This window comes from Quercus lobata, chromosome 1 (assembly GCF_001633185.2).
Source record: "Quercus lobata isolate SW786 chromosome 1, ValleyOak3.0 Primary Assembly, whole genome shotgun sequence".
Classification (NCBI taxonomy): domain Eukaryota; kingdom Viridiplantae; phylum Streptophyta; class Magnoliopsida; order Fagales; family Fagaceae; genus Quercus; species Quercus lobata.
The window spans coordinates 28282877-28300603 of NC_044904.1; the positions used below are offsets into that span (position 1 = coordinate 28282877).

At 31.2% G+C, this 17727-nt stretch overlaps 1 protein-coding gene across 1 annotated transcript; it reads left to right on the plus strand.

Moving 5' to 3' along the window:
- The first annotated feature begins 5393 nt into the window (after positions 1-5393).
- Positions 5394-9070, plus strand: LOC115985721. The gene is made up of 5 exons (XM_031108636.1): positions 5394-6029; positions 6132-6443; positions 6561-6873; positions 7459-7569; positions 8497-9070. Exons 1-5 carry the CDS (start codon positions 5691-5693, stop codon positions 8604-8606), a joined length of 1185 nt encoding a protein of 394 aa, XP_030964496.1. The 5' UTR covers positions 5394-5690; the 3' UTR covers positions 8607-9070.
- The last annotated feature ends 8657 nt before the right edge of the window (positions 9071-17727 follow it).

Consider the following 17727-nt stretch of genomic DNA (forward strand, 5'->3'; position numbering starts at 1 on the left):
ATTAAAGGTTCACTTGATATAGAAAGAGATAGAGGTGCTATAGAGGGGTTTATAATTGGAGATAGTTTAAGGTTATGTGAATAAAAATGTGAGAGAGAGAATATGACTCTAGGTACCATAATAATAATAATAATAATAATAAAATATCTAAAAAAGATTTTTTTTTAAGAAACAAACACAAACATAAGGGAAATGAAAATGGGTTTGTGGGGACTGGCCCAAAATAACAGGCTGGGCCCTAGGCCCGTCTGAGGATGCAGCCCGTCCGAGGAGCCAGTGTGACTCAAGCAAACCTTATTTAAACCCACTGGGGCAAAGAAAACATGTCTGAGGAGTAATTTCTCCTCGGATACTGAAAATCCGGAGTAAAGGTACATCCAAGCCACTACAGCCCATCTTCTGAATACGTAAAAATTAAGGAAGGAAACCTGAAATATCTCAGCAAAGACTGCCACCATCACATTAAATGCATTATAACTACTCTCCTGGCCGCATTAATGTGGAGAAGACCTCAGAACAGTGCTACCTTGGCTACCGCAACTCACAAAGAATTGAGAGAGGTATCTGATAGGACAGGTACTCAAGTGGGGGTCTGGATGATCAACAAGTGTAAAACCCAGATGATTGGAAAGGGCCTATATAATATGTAGAAGTCCCCCAAGAGAAGGGGATAAGAGAAAAGAGGAGAATATGGAAGCATTAAGAGGAATCCTATTGCACTGATTTGTATCCATTAATCAAGTTTTTAGCCCTATCATTCCTGGGGACCTTTCGACACAGTGGCATTTGTTCTTGTTTGTGTATTCCCTTAACCCATGCAACAAACCGTTTAAACTTACTGAAACCGAGTTTTTTAGTCCATACTCTACAAGAATTCATTGTATTGGACTTTTTGGACCAAGATTTGAACAACAAGGACTGGGTCACCAAATTGTCCCCCTACAGGGTTCTAACACAAAGACACGCCACAACTTCACTAAAAAACCATGGTAACTTTTAACAGAGGGTAGAACAAGTTATATTAAATACATGCATCGACTTTTTGCAAGGTTCATTAGACATATTTAGGTTTAAAATTTAAATAAATCTTTTTGGATTATAAAATATAATTCACCATTAAACTATTGGTAAAAGGTATAAAGATTTACTCAAAACTTGATTATCCATGCAAGTAGAACTAAAAATAAAATGTACTTTGCATGGTTGATTAGACAAAGTAAATTTTAAAATGTGATTAGATTCTTTAAGAATGGAAGACCCAATGAAGGGACACACATACTCTCATTTGACATTATTTGCTTTCATTTTCGGTTTTGCAATCAAACATCACCAATATACACTCAATCATCTTCTAGGTCCCATAATTTAAACCCTCACTCCACTCCTATGACAGTGGCAAATTACACAGTTTTTGTCATTATCTACTCCATATTTTTTAATTAAGTTTGGCCCCAAAGTTTTTTTTGCGATCAAATTTCAAATATTAAGATGTTTTTGTTTCACTCATTGGGTCACTCATTCAGTCCTCACCGATTCCAAAATTAAATCTGCAGACTTTGTTGACTATGAATGGCTAATAAAATGTAAGAAAAACCTTGGTAGCTAGCAGTCCACTACCGCCGGTTTTACATTAATGAAAAGCTTGCAATGCTCATAGTCATGGCAGGTGAACAAAACAAAGATAGATATCTCTTCTCCCCTAAAGTGTCAACGTCTCAATCATATGGCTCATGTAATAAACAAATCTTAGTATGTCATCCAAAAAAGAAAAGGAATAAAATCTGACTAAAGATATCATTTATATCTCAATGTCTTATAGCTTAATTAATATTTTTTGGTATTTTCAACAGACACATCGAAACTTTAAATACCTTCTTCCCTAATTATTGAAACATCGATAAAAATTATGGGTATCATTTATAGTATATATAAAATCAAAGCAGTTTAACTTTTAGTTTACCTTATAATTTTGCGTGACTTAAATTTTTGAGGTCTCACAATTTTATACTTCATTATTTTAATATATATATATATAATTAAATTTAAATACTATTTTACATTTAAACCATTCAATTGAATCTTGGCATGTCATATTTTCTTTAAATTCTAAAATATATAGTTATATATACAAACAAAATTATAATAAATGCCTAATTTTAGAATATATAGTTCCACTAACAAACATAATCATAATAAATTACTATTAATAACTACCATAGATATCATATTTCATATTTAGACAATTAAAATGAAAGAGAAAAGAAATCACATTATGTTCATGAATAACAACGAGGTTGATGGGATCAACTCATATATGTTTCGTCCCTATGCTATCTTTCTTCGAGGTAGGGAATACCCGTGAGAGGTAAGAGTTTGGCGAGTTGGAGATGTTTAACTAATCCTAATGAGATAGTTCCAATATTGATGAGATGAAGATAAAACATACGGGAAATGGTGAGCCCAAGGGTACTAAGAGAGAGTGAGAGACGAGTATTTTAGAGATGGCAATAGTGTATTTTTTTTATAAAAAAATTATAACTAGCATATGTGTAGAGAAGATTAAATATATATGAATAATTTAAATATATATCGAGTAAAATTTTTAGCATATACATTCGGGATAGGTTGTGCAAAACCCATCCCCACCCCATCACCTTTATGGGGTGGGGAAAATCCACTGGAGGCGGAGTAGCATAGGATGGATTAGGTAGAGCATGGCATTTTTTTTTTTCTATCCCTAATTATATTAAAAATTCTCATGCATCACATGAGTTACAAAGTAGTTTAACTTGATTAATAAAATTTTTGTTATCATCATGAATTTAATTAATAAGATTTATCATGAATGTAAAAGGAGAGAGTATTATGTTACTTTTCTTGGAATGTACCTAACAATTACTCATGCTTGTAACCATAATGCATGAAAAGTGAACAAGGGAAAATTATTAGGTAAATCCGAAGTATCTTCTCAAAAAAAGAAGAAGAAGGTAAACACAAAGTATTGTAATGTAGTGCTCTCTCCTCTGTCCTCTCATATTTATGGTGGATTCTACCTCAAATTTAATTAGTGAGATTCATTATAAATATGAGTGAGTAAATACTATGTTACCATACTCTGAGAGTATCTAATTAATTAGTTATTAAGAAAGATATTTTTCAAGTGCCCCTCTTTTGTTTTTGGCTGTTTTATTTGTAATATATCTTTTCGTTGTCTCAAGGGACTAAGGAGCAAATTGGATAATTAAGTCAATCAAACAGTTAATGCTATAAAAAAATCTTAAAATTAGTATGATTGGTAAAACTTTATCGTTATCAAATGAGATACTTCGGAGTTGGACTTGGGACTGAATCTCATTCACACAAGGTGAGATAGGTTATGAAAATGAATAGGACTGTCCTTATGTATGCCATAGACCCCAATGTTTTGGTCCCAGTCAATTTTATTTGGTTCTATGGGTCTCTTTTTACTTTCAGTTTCTTAAAAATACATTTGAATATCCCGTTTCAACACAATGTTATCAAATTTTGAGTTTTTCAAAACTTATTTTTACGTAACAATATCCTAAATATAATTTGAATTTTAATTGGAGTCCAAATATGCGCCATGTATCTCATTTAATTTTTTATTTTTGTGCCAAATGAATTATTGATTGTAAAAATCAAAGAGTTTAAATCTAATTAGATTCTAAATTGAATTTAAATTAGAGTCCAATTTTGCGTTACGTATCAATATAATTTTTAATATTTCTTGTAAGTGAATTATTAGATGCAAAAATCGAACAGCCTAAATTTAATTAAATTCTAAATCACACACACACAATGACAAATCATTACATATTTTAGAAATCTAAATTTTTTAAAATATGTAAACTAATACTATGTATAATTTCAATTTCTTTTTAAAAAAAATTGTATTTGAACCGTATAATTATAATTGTTTTTCATTGTACCCGTAGATATGCATAGAATTACATACTAATTGTTATTAAAAACTGAGAAATTTGCCAAAATTGGCTAAGAGAACATTTCATTGACAACTTAAACTAACGAATTTCGTTATGCACTTAAGCGTTTTTAGTTAGTTTGATTGAATAAGTAAACCATACTCTAACTTGGAAATCAAATCCAAATTATTTGATTGGTCTGTTTAGGATGATGACTCGTTTTCATTAAATTATTTTACCTAAAAAATAAAAAAAGTTATAAATAATTTAATAGGGAAAATAAATTGAGTTTTAAGTTATTCAAACTCTCGCTCAGTCCATTATTTGGTTTGATTGGAACTTTAGGATATACCCGAAAACCATGTTGCACCCTATAATGTACCAACTACTTTGACAAAAAGTAAGACCTTGCTGCTCTATTTATTTATTATTATTATTTTTTTTTTTGTGGGTGTGCGGCCGACTGGCCGTTTGTAGTATACCTCTTTTAGGCCTAATGGCTAAGATCAAGTGTGCCCATTTGAGGTCATTTGTATAATGACTCAGGACCTTATACATAAACTGTGGTGTTTTTTTTTTTTTTTTTTGAGAAAAAAAATTATATTTTTAATGATATTTTTAAATTAAAACTTATATTTTCAAAAGTTTCAAACTAAATATTTAAATTTAAAATTGTAACATTTAGATCCGATTGGTTTTGCTTATTTTTATTCTAAAAGGGAATATATGGTTTTTAAAGTATAATTATATTTTTAAACAATAAACAAAATAAATTTATGAAAATAAATTAATTTAAATACATAATTTATTAAAATCTTAAAATTTTGTTTGTTCTAAATTAAATCTTGAATTTTTTTTTTCAAAGTTTGATTTTTGGATTTGATTATTTTAATTGATAAGATTTTGGATTGGATTTTTTAAATTAATAAGATTTTAAAAGTTCAACATTCAAAAAACATTTTGTCGATATTTAAATAATTTAAAAGGAATAATTTGAATATTAAATGTTTCTATTAAAGGTATATTTAAAAAAAATGCATATTGAGTAACAAGATTCTTGACCGCAACTTAACTTAAAACTAACAAAATTTTAGAGAATAATCTATTACATTGTTTATTTTTTTTTTAAAATAACATTATTTAACTTTGAAACTTTTATTTTTTTTTTAGAATTAAATGTGAAACTGTATTTTTAAATACAACATTTTAAAAGCTAATTTATCAAAAAAAATATTTTAAAAGAAAAAAAATAAATAAATGGCAGGTGAATTGTACAGCTGGCTGAATGTACGGTCCAACTACTAAAGCCGAACTCTGAGGAAGTACAGACCCAACCTTTCAGAGACTCGGTGAGTGTGGGACCCAACCCCACCCCAAGCCAACCTACCCTACCTTAATACGGCAATCCTATAGTCATTTGTGTCTTTTCCATCTTTATAGGGCTCTCTCTCTCTCTCTCTCACTGTGTGTGTGTCCCTTCTCAACCTCCTACACTTGCTGGTTTTTATTGCTTATATATAGCCCTGCGCTTAACCGAAACCCCTACTAAATATATAGTACTATAAACTATTGAACAGTGCCTTCTGATAGGCCTATCACAGTGTTTCTCGGCTCTCTTTAGTCACTCTCACACTCTGACCTAGTACTACTTCTTACTCCTATATATATTTACTTCCAACTGCAACCACAATCCCAAGCAAATTCCAAACGCTACCTGAGTTTTTCTTATCAGCTAGGCCTGTAGTGATGGCTGTTGACCTATTCAGCTCGAAGTTACTGCTTCCCTCTCAGTTACTCAGTGATGAGGAAGATATTCTTCTAGTTCCTGAGTCTCTCAAACCTTTCAACCTTCGCAAAGACTCGAGTTGCTATTATAATAAGCCCTGGGAACCTCCTTCTCACGCTACTACTGAATCGGCTTTCAGTTCCCCTGGTGAGTCGGAACTCGGTTCGGCCGAGACAGACAGTGACAAGGACGATGATTACATTGCTGAGTTAACTCGCCAGATGGCCCAGTACATGCTTCGCGACGATGACAAGAACAAACACAAAAACTCCCACCAAAGCTTTGAAAATTTCGAAAAGGTATTTCATTTTTGGTTAAAGATTTTGTCTTTTGTTTTTCTTCTTGTTTCTAATAAGGCCTAGCAAGCACTGATCAGTTTGTGGTTTATTGTGGTGTTTTAGACATGGGGTTTGACTAGCTCGCGAGAATCAACGTTCTGGTCACCACTGGGTTCGAATCAAGGAAGCTCAGATGGTACTTCTCAGGAACCATCTCCACCACCCACACCAGAGTTTGAAAAAGACCCTTTTTGGGATAGCAGTTACGACGTCGTTGGCAAGTTGGAGAAGATGTACCTTGATGATTACGAAAAGCCTAAAAAACACCAACATGTTCAAGGGGTTCGGAGCACACCATTGAAGCCAAATGTTGGGTTTAGCTCGAACCAAGCACAGGCTCAACCTCTCACTGACTATCGAATTCGTGCTATTGAAGTAATAATAATAATAATAAATCTTAAACTTTTTAGCTATTATTCCTTTCTTTTTGGGTACTTGTTTTACCAAGAATTAATGTAATTTCTTTTGTTTGGTATTGTTTCTTATATGTAGTTCTATAGGCTGCAACAAGAGCGTGTTATGAAGCAACAAGGTAAAGCTTCAGAGCAAAAAGAACAGCCCCAACAGTTTCAGAAGAAAGCTGGATTTTGTAATGGGTTTGGTAATGGAGGAAGAGGTCAGGCTCAGGCTCAGGCAAACCCATGGAGTAATCAGGCTCAGAGTCACCACCGGCAAGTCGGGTCGGGTATGGGGGCGTTTTGCATGGGTGGGTCCGATTCAAGAAAAGTACCATCATGTGGGAGTGGAACTGGTGTTTTCTTGCCCCGTGGAATCTGGTACTCTTCGGAAACACGCAAGAAACCAGGTATGTTTAATGTTTTGTCATTTGGCTAGCCTTTAGTTTTTGGTTTTGGTTTTTAGTCCTAAATTCGCTTTACCTCCAAAAGTTCTAGTTGTTAAGAGTGGTTGGGATTGAGTGGAATATTAACTATATTCCATATTTGACAATTCCAGTTTTGTTTTTGTTGTTTGGCTGTGATTCTAAATTCTAATCTAGAATGGTTGAGATTCCTTTTTAATCTCCAAAATATAACAATGTTTGATAGTAAGCAGTGACCAAAATTTCAAATATTTTAAGGAGTGTGAACTGGAATCCTCCCCTCTAGTCCATTTGTTTGGCCAATTTTGTTTACCTTTTCATCCTAAAAAATTTTAAAAAAAAGGTGGGGGACCCTCTTTGAGATGCCTAGTAGTACTTGAATTATGATTGAGGGAAATGTGAGAAAAAGACAAGACCCCTAATTTGGGTTACTTATTATTACTAATTGAATTTTGAGGTTAGAATTAGAGAATGAATTTCCTTAATTGCTGTCATCTGTGACGAAATCCTAGTAGTAAATAAATTAATAAAAACTGATAGACAGTGTTTGGATTTATGTGTATTGGTCAGGATGCCCCGCTGTTTTTATACCCGCAAGAGTGGTGCAGGCCCTACAAGTCCACTTTGACCACATGGGTGCGCGGTCTCGAGGCAGTGCTGCTGGTTTCTCTCGTCAACATGGTACCTAATAGATTCCAAATACTTTTCTCTTCTCGATAGGCTGTTTTTGTTTTTCTTCTGGAAAGTTAACGAATACCGGAGCACATTTATCAATAATTCATTTTAAGAAATTTTTACTAAAGGAAAAAAATTATTATTTTGATAATATTTTATATTTTTTATAAAAATGATATTAAATTTTTTTTAAAATAATTTATTAACAATTATCTTAATTATACTGTTAACATGACTTTTTTTTTTCCTTAGTATATAGATTCCAATAATCAAAGTTGAATTTAATTATTTAAAAAAAATATAATATTGTTAGTAGGATTTCTCAAGGGTATTGGTTCAAAAACTACTTTTAAAAATTAATTATAAAAAAAAGTAATTAATTTTTTTTTATAATTTTTTATATTTTTCATAAAATTTGTATCAAACATTTCTTAAAATAATCATTAAAAAATATCCTACAAGCAACCATTAACCGAACCCTTATATTAATTAATTTAATTTTAAGTTTACTTGGTGAGTCGAGTTTCCTATGCCTTAAGTATATTGGAGAACACGCAACTTCGAATTTGAATTTATTAAAAAACTTATAATAATGAGTTTGGATTTTATTAAAAAATTCTAACTAACGTCATTTAAGAAACGGTCATTTTAAGGAGTGTTCTTAGAGCAATTATTAATAAACTATATTAGAAAAGATTTAATACAATTTTCATAGAAAATATAAAAAAATATCAAAAAAATTATTTGCTTTATTATTTTCATATAAAATATTTTTAAAAATAGTTCTTAAACCAATGCCCTTATCGGTTAACATTTTACTATGTTTTTTCATTCTTTTTTCATTCATGATAGAATAAATCTGATTATTAAAAAAAAAAAAAATCTCTCTCTCTCTAATGAATAACATGGTGAATCTTGTTGGTTTACTTGCAGAAGCTGTGAGTGGGAGAAATGGCTTGAATATAAAGCAGAAGCGCCAGTCCAGGGCGGTGCCAGCCATGGGTCATCATGAGATGTGTCTACCTCAAGAATGGACGTATTGAGTGTTAACCCCTCCACTCACTCACATGTGACTTGTTCATCACTTCTATTCTGTTGCTGATAATGGTGTTTTTGGCAGTTTTTGCCCAAGTAAAAGATAAAAGAGAGGAATGTTCAAGACAGAAGAATAAAGAGCAAAACCAAAGACTCATGTTGGGTCAATAAGTCAATTACAATACGGAGAATCTCCAATAGATAGAGTAGGACAGACATACAGGTTCTATACTCTAAGGTCTTTAGAGAATGTGTTTTTCTTTTTAGGAGTATTTAGAAATATTAGAAGAAGGAAAAGATTAAATAAAAAAGTTTGTCTGAAAGAGAAGGATTCATTCTCTCTGATGATCCTTCCTTATTGCTGGCTGGCAATAGCACACTATGCTAGCAAATAATTCAAGCTTCGGCATCGTTGAGTTCTTGTTCTTTGTGCTCTTTTATTCCTCAATTTTCACGAATTATTTTACTTTCATGTTGTCTCTCCGCAAAACTAAACTTGGGTCTAGTTTTTTATTTTGGATTCTCAATTAAATCTAATACTCGTTCCGTCGCATTTTTTGTCTGGTTTAGAAATTCTAAATTTATAAGAGAATATTATTTATAGGCTTGTCATTTTAAAATAATTACACTTAAATAAAGTTATAAAAAATTTCTATTGTTTAAATTATTAAAAAAAAAAAATGTAGTTATCAGATTTTTGAAGTACAAAGTTACCAGTTGGTATAAACCTCTTTTGGATTTTTTTTTTAATTATTTTTTATTTACAAACTATAATGTGATTCACAATTAGTGTTGGATATTCTTTTCAATAAATAAAATCAAATCAAACCTAAAAAACAAACTCCTAATACAATACTAATACTATTGTCTTTTTTTCAAATTCTATCTTAACCTCCAAATGAAATCTAAAGAATTACTTCTAGCTACTACGTACAATGGGTGTTAAGATTTTTTTTTTTTTTTTTCCTTTTTAAATGCTCTCAAAAATAAAATAGAGGCATAATAGGAAAATTAGTAAACTATAGGCTTTTAATTTTAAAAAAAGGATAAAATTTTGGAACATTCCAAAATAGAATACAAGACAAACAATTTGGCACAGTGAAAGTACTATTTTTGTTTCCATGAACCAATAACATAATACTCAAATTAAGTGTACTAAGAAAATTTTATTATTTTTTATACATTAGTCAATATATTTTAATGATTCAATTTTATTGAGAAACTTAAGATATAAAACTTAAGGAACAATATTTAAATTTTGTTCTACTTCACAATTCAAGAGTGAATCTCACCCACTTGGAAGTATAAATTGCAAATTTTATCATTTTTTTAATTCATTAAGCAAATCTTATCTGATTCAGTACTTGGGTTCTTCTGGCATAATCCACTATGTTTCTTCAATAATTTAATAAGAAAACAGGCTAACCAAATAGTTTGATGAAAAGAATTATGCTTTTTTAAGGTAACATTTCCCTGTAGAATTGTCCTCTCTTATTACCATTATGCTCTTGGTCTCCTCTCCGCAGACTATTCGTCTGGGGAAGATGAGGATGTAGGACTTTGATGTGCAAATCTGAGAGTGCAAATGAGGATTTGTGGGGTCAGATTCGCTTGCTTTTGTGATTTGTTGACTCGATCATACTTTTCCTTTCTGCTTTTTTTATATTTTATTTAATTAATTAATTAATTTTTTAATAATAATAATTATAACTTAATTTGAAATATAACTGGCTAGTGCGTTGCCTTTCTGCTCATAAAACCATGCATTATTTCGTTTATCTTCTTTCTATGATTTTATTATTTGTTGCCAACTGAGGTCATGGATGGTTGAAGGAATGTCTTAATTTAAGCCAGATCTCTCTCTCTCTCTTGTTTAAGACCAATATATTTTGTCAGTTAAAAGCTTACAGTTGGTTCAACAATGCATGTGATAGTAGACCAAATAATTGGAAAGCCACAAAATTCTTGAACAAGGAATTCAGAGACATTCTAAGTTACTAAATTAAGATGATGAATCAATACGATTGACTTGTTGCTTGCAAAAAACCAATTCAAATAAGGGATATTGTTGTTGTGTTGACGGCTGGTGGTCAGATCGATACTGTAAGGAACATACTTGATTGTTGAGTGGTTTGCATTTAGTGTTTAGGGGCTGAGAATTCAGGCACGTAAGGTTTAGAAGGGTTCTTGATGGTAGAAAGATGAAGGATTTGATGGTTGAGTAATTAGAGTGGATAATAAGGATAGTTGTGGCCCTTTGAGAGAGTCACCTTCTTCAAGATGAGACTTCTTTGAGAGAGTCTTCCTCCAAGCACAAGACTGTTCAAGTCTAAGCAACATTTTTGTTAGGTTTTAGTCGGTAAATTTTATGTCATTGTAATAGGCAGATGTGCCTATAATGATATATATAGTTTGAAGACTATTTGTACAAAAGCAGCTCTAGAGAAGGCAAATTGTATTGATTTTGGCTGCTCTTCGACTATTATTTGATTGATTGGAATCACACTTTTAACTACCTTTTGATTGGAGCTCACTCAAGTCACATATAAAAGGCACATATTTAGAGACTTTGAAACAGGGACAGAGGGAGACTTGGACTTGGGAGGGGCAATGGCCCCCCCCTATTTTTTTTTTTTTAATTAATATATGCATAGTCACCAATTTTAGAAATTTTTTTCTATAAAATCATACTTTACCCCTTAATATTATTATTGATTCTTTTAGGAGTATTACTCTAACCACAAAATTTTCTATAACATTTTTACAAACTGTTGTAGGAGTAAACTTTTATTGGTTTGCATCTGGGTCTATCACTTACATCGTATTTTTACTTACTAATAATCACTCACCACATTAATAGTTTGTAAAAAAAGTTTGTAATTCTAGCATTTTCCTCATTTTAAAGACCAGATCTAAAATCTAAAGTAAAAATAAACAAGCCCAAAAAAATTATTCAACAACAAAAATTATCAATAGTAAAGCTAAAAACAATTAAACTCAATTAACCAATTTTACCTAAAACAAACAACCTGACCCTTAAAAATTTTTTCAATAAAATAATTTTTTCCATACTTGGATGCACACATAAAAAAAAAAAAAATAATAATAATAAAAAAAAACTCATTAACTGTTAAGCAACTAAACCGGAAACTAGAGCTACCGCATGCAACTAACAGCAAAACTGACTTTCCTAACTTCAAGTTCTGGCTCCATCCTTGCTTTGAAAATTGAAAGATGTGGAGAGTTTTTTTTTTTTTTTTTTTTTTTTTTTTTTTTTTTTTTGTGAACCCTAAACTGAAGAGATATACACAATCATGTTGCTATAATCAAGTGATCAAGCTTGAAATCATAGAGCTCAGTGTGTTACTAAGGTAAAATAATAATAATAATTAGTTGTTAACTCTGTGCTATGTACGGGAACCTACCTATTTGTGAGGTAGACTAAAATAATTTTATAAAATTTTAAATTGATTAAGAAATTACACCATTACATGATTTGCTTTTGTATAACTTAAATTTGTGTTATAATTTAATGAATAAGTCATTGCTTGAATGTGCAATAGTTTACAAAAAATTTAATTGCAAAAAAAAAACCTCAAAAATTCAAATATTAAAACTTCTAAAAGATCAAAAATATTAAAGAATCAGATAACTAAACAAAACAAAATAAAATATATATGACTAAACAATAGAAATATATAAGAGAAAAATATGTTACATTCAAAAGAATAATCCATGGTTATAACTATTGAAATAAATCAAAAAATTCAGAGCCTACAAATTATATACACACACACACACAAATTCAAATGTTAAAACTTCCAAAATGCCAAAAAGATATATAATTAAAGAATAAATTATTGAAACAATTCAAAAAAATATGACTATTCAAAAGAGAAATATAATAAAAAGAAAAAAAAGTACATGAACCCATAAAACAATAAGTTTTAAATTTTAACGGGTCTAAAATCTAAACGAACCTTATTAGCGTGTGGCCCACACTAAAAAATGTTGAGCAGGAGCCAACGTTGAAATAATGAAAGTCATATCTCTTCTTAATATAACCTCCTCTTTAATATATCGTATATAAGCTTTTTGCCTAAGAAATTAACATACTTTCATTTCGTGAGGTGAAGCAAAGACATATGCAGTAGCAGCAACCTTAAATTTCAATTATTATAAGCTTTTTTATCTTGTAAAATACGGCTAAAGAGAGTTTGGTGGTTCATGTACGTCAATTACTTTTAAAAAATATATGAAAAACCATAATTATTTTTTAAAAAAAAGTAGAGGAGAAGAAAATAACAGAAGAATATTTCATACCTCTACTTGGCTTTAAAAAAAAAATATTGGGGTTTGCACTGCTTTTATAGTGTTCATGATTGACCTCGTAAATTTAGAGATAAATTATCAATGTTTGAGTTTGAGATTAAGTTGGACTTGTTAGAGAGATAGAGTTTCACTCCTTCTTAAGTTTGGACTAAACAAAAATAATCTTGTTTAAAAAAAATGATAATGACGTCTACCAAGCATCTTAATTACTATGTTGTTGTATAAGAAGTTGTGGTAGAATTCTTCTATTATTCAAAGAAGTTGAACTTTATCCTTAGTTGATGATTTTTATATTTATCCAAATAAAGCCACGTTTAGGATAATCTTAATATAGAATTTTATTCAAGTTTTTTATTTTTATTTTATCAACGTTTGAGTTTGAGTTTAAGTTGGACTTGTTAGAGAGATAGAGTTTCACTCCTTCTTAAGTTTGGACTAAAGAAAAATAATTTTGTTTTAAAAAAATGTTAATGATGAGTTTAAGTTTAAATTGGACTTGTTAGAAAGATAGTTTACAAAAATAAATTTATTTAAAAAAATGATAATGATTTATTATTTATTTTTTAAATATTGTGTTAACGTGGAAAATTGTGAGAGTTTCAGAGTTTTTGGTTTTAATAATAATAATAATGAAAAATCCTTAAGAGGTTCTTAAATTCGGTGAGAGGTTTTGGTAATGAACATGGATGTATCATATGCGAGAACTTTCAAGTAATGAAGAGTTCAAAAGTTTCTTGAACATCCTTGGGCTCGGGAGGAAGAACTTCTTTGGGGATTTCCTCACTATTTTTCTCTGAAACTTCATCGATCACAACATTTAAAGTTTCCATCACTTTCTTGGTTCTCCTGTTGTATACCCGATAAGCCTTGCTTGTAGAGGAGTATCACAGAAATATTCCTTCATTACTTTAGGAGTCAAATTTTCCCACATTCTCTCTATCTTTGAGAATGAAACAAGTACTTCCAAAAATTCTAAATTACTTAACATTTGGCTTCCTTTCCTTCCATAACTCATAGGGCTTCTTCCCACAAGTTTCTGGCCACATCCTTGTTGTGCAATATGGCTTTAGCCATCTCCTGAATAACCTTATTCTTTCTTTCTACTACACCATTCTACTGAGGAGTAATAGGAGCAATAGGAGAAGAGAATTCTTGAGATATACTTGATCTAGTGCAAAAGGACTCCATGTAAGAGTTCTCGAATTCTTTATGGTGGCCACTTTGAATTTGATCAATCTTTAAGATCTTCTCATTTTGCAATCTTGTGCATAAGGCTTCAATGTGCTTAGGAGCATCTGACTTGGATTTTAGAAGAATGACCTAAGTGTACCTAGTGAAGTCATCTACCACAACCATGATGTATCTCTTTCCCCAAGAGACTCGATTATGGTTGGATCTATGAGATCCAGATGTAGTAGCTCTAATGGTCTAGATGTAGCAAATGTCTGAGTGCTTGGATGTTTAGCTTTCGTTTGTTTCCCAAGCTAACATGGTTCACACACCACATTGTTCACACTACTGAGCTTTGGTATCCCTAAAACTGATTCATGCTTAGATACAATTAAAAGATGTTTGTAACTAGCATGTCCCATCCTTTGGTGCCACAGATCTTCGTTTGGCAAACGAATGCTATTACACACAATATCAGCATCAGGGACTAAACCAAAATAGTTGTCTAAAGTGCGAACACCACTTATGAGTTTCTTTCTAAACTCATTAAACATAAGGCATTTCCCTTTTGAGAATAGCACCATAAAGTCTTAATCACATATTTGACTTATGCTCAACAGGTTCACTCTCAGACCTTTTACATATCGCATATTTGCAATGTCTAGCAGTCTAGGTAGTGAGATGGTTCTCTTTCCTCTAAACTGTGATTTGCTTTCATCATCGAAAGTGACATTACCACCTTTCTTAGACTCGAAAACCTTAAAGAGAGATCGGTCTCTAATCATGTGTCTTGAGCAGTCGTTGTCAAGGTACCATAAACATGTATCCATAATCTTAAATGCAGACTTAGGGGTGTGCAGAAAACCCACCGACCCGCCAAACCCGACCCAACCCAACCCGACCCACCGGGTTGGGTCGGTTTTTTAGGCTTGGTGGGTTGGGTTGGGTTATAAAAAAAAAAATTTATAGTGGGTCGGGTTGGGTTTGGGTCATAAAATTACAAACCCACCAAACCCAACCCGACCCACCATATTTAATATATATTTAAAATATATTTTATATTTAATAAATTTTTAAAAGAAAAATCAATTGTAGGGCACTTATATATATATATTTAAATATATATTATATATTTAATAATTTTTTTTAAAAAACCAGCTGTAGAGCAACATTTTCTCAATTCCTCCTACTAATACTAATTTAATATATATAAAAAATATATTATATAATTAATAAATTTTTTTAAATAACCAATTCTTCCTATCCTATATAAAAGCCAATTAGTTCACACAAATCCTAATAAATTACTATTATTGTTTAGTCATTAGTGTTGAGTCTTTATGGAGTTACATTGATACTAATCTTTAAGTTTTTTTAATATATTAATATTTATATTTTTTTTTACTCAATTTAATAATAATAATAATAAAAATTTGTCAAACCCATGGGTTCAACCCGACCTAACCCGACCCATGTGGGTTGGGTTGGGTTGAATTTTTTTTGACCCACCATGGTGGGTTGGGTCAAAAAATCCCCTCAACCCGACCCATGCACACCCCTATGCAGACTTCATCATGAAGCACACCTCATGCTTAGATGACAAATCAGTAGGAATGGTGTTTTCTCTTATCTGCCATTTATGAACAAAGCTTTTAACTTTCACTCTTCTCAGATGAACTCCTTTGCACATTTTCATTTTGAGACAATCTAGTTTCTTCTTTGTTAAGCTAAGATCTTTTCCAATAATCATCATGATAGATTTCAAATTATTTTTAGACTTGCATCTTTTGATACACTCAATCAAGCAAAAATTAGAAAAACAAGATGTATTTGGAAACAAAGAATTTTTCATGCCAGTTGTAGCCATGACAACAGGGGTCAATGGATCATACAGCAAAGATTAACTCTAATCAAAGTGTGCCTGCTTTGATACCACTTGATAGGCCAAAAATGTATTGACCCTTTGTGATGAATTAACCAATTAATTAGCTAAGTTAATTAATTAATTCAATGAATATGTAATACGCGTGGTAGTACAAACAAATCACCAACTAAGTTAATATGTAGCGGAAAATAAAGTTGATACGGTGATTTGTTTATGAACGGGAAAAACCTCCAAGACGAAAATCCCATCGGGTGATTTTAAGGTCATCACTCCTGAAAATCCACTATTATCATAACAAGCGGTTACAAGTAAAAGAATCTCAGTATCTTATACCAACCTACAGTTGAACCTTTACCCTAATACACAGTTGGACTTGTTCTATAGTGGCAATTTCTCCTTTTCAATGCACGGCTTCCAGTACGTGACTAACCAATCAATGCACAGATTCAAGTACGTGACTAACCACCAACTTGAGAAGGATGTTGGCTACAAAGTTCTTCAGTTCATCAACACGATGAAGATCATGAAATTCCTTGGTTACAAAACCTTACGGCGTACAAATGTAGCAACTTCTTCAAGAGAAAGAAGAACTAGGACATATGTCTCCGGTCACAATATGCTTGCAAAAAACTTTTGCATTATGTTGCATCCACTTGCATTAGTTGTAACGGCCCTTAAAATAATCCTTATATATTTTTAGAGTTGTGAAAAAAGATAGCCTAAACAAATATATACGGATTTGTGTGAAATCAGATCTAAAAAACTGATTTTCGTAAATCTTGATAAATAGGTTATTTATTGAGAAGTTGTTGAGCATTAGGCTGAAGATCCCTTTTAAACCTCGATAGATGCTATCTATCGAGATAGCTGTTGAGTTTTAAAATACAATACTTCTTCACTTGATTTTTGAATAGATTTGCATTATTTTAACACTTGGACTTGAACTCTTGTACTTTGAAGTATTAAACACATCCTAGATTTACCCAATTACAAGTAAATTGTGTTTTGTCAAAAGATTAGTCAATTCTAAATGACATATGTTTCTAATATGATTCACATATGTCCTAACAAAAGTGTTAGCAAAGATAGGTGATGTATAAGACGGTACAAGTGAGTTCCTACGTAGGCTTGCTTGATGGTCACTTGAGCAAGATCAGTCGCACTCGAGTGTGATAGTTACAAAATGGCTTGTTTATGCATAACTTTTCAAAAAAACAAGAGAGATTATTTTAAAGTCTCTAATGGCTTGTAATAGCCAAGGCTGAGTAGGTTTTTTATTTTTATTTTTTAATTTTTTTTTTAAAGTCTCTAACGGCTAGGAATAGTCAAGTCACATTTTTGGGGCTTGTCTCAACAAAATGAAAATTTATTAGTGTCTTTTCAAACGCAACTCTTCATGGTTTATAAATAAGGTTTTCATTTTTGGGCAAGACTTAGATACAGTATTTAAATGTTGTTTTTTAAGTTCCATTTTTAAAATTCTGTCATGTGGTTTTTTTCTCATAAGATGAAAGTGTATTTTTTAGTTAAGTAACCACATGACAGAATCTTAAGAGAGAAACCTAAAGAATATCACCTAAAGTATTGTATATAAATTTTATCCTTCTTTTTTTAATTAAATTTTCACTATTCTAGATATATTAATTTTAACAAATGATAATTATCTTTTACATCATGGGCTACTTATAATCAAACTTTTTTTTTTTTTTTCACGTCTTTTCTAATTAAACCATCAAAGTTGT

Bases quoted from the DNA above. Each gene is read 5' to 3' on its own strand.
- LOC115985721 (XM_031108636.1), top strand. From the start codon at position 5,691: ATGGCTGTTGACCTATTCAGCTCGAAGTTACTGCTTCCCTCTCAGTTA. The intron at 6,030-6,131 runs GTATTTCATTTT...GTGGTGTTTTAG, and splicing joins GCTTTGAAAATTTCGAAAAG to ACATGGGGTTTGACTAGCTC. The intron at 6,874-7,458 runs GTATGTTTAATG...TGTATTGGTCAG, and splicing joins GGAAACACGCAAGAAACCAG to GATGCCCCGCTGTTTTTATA.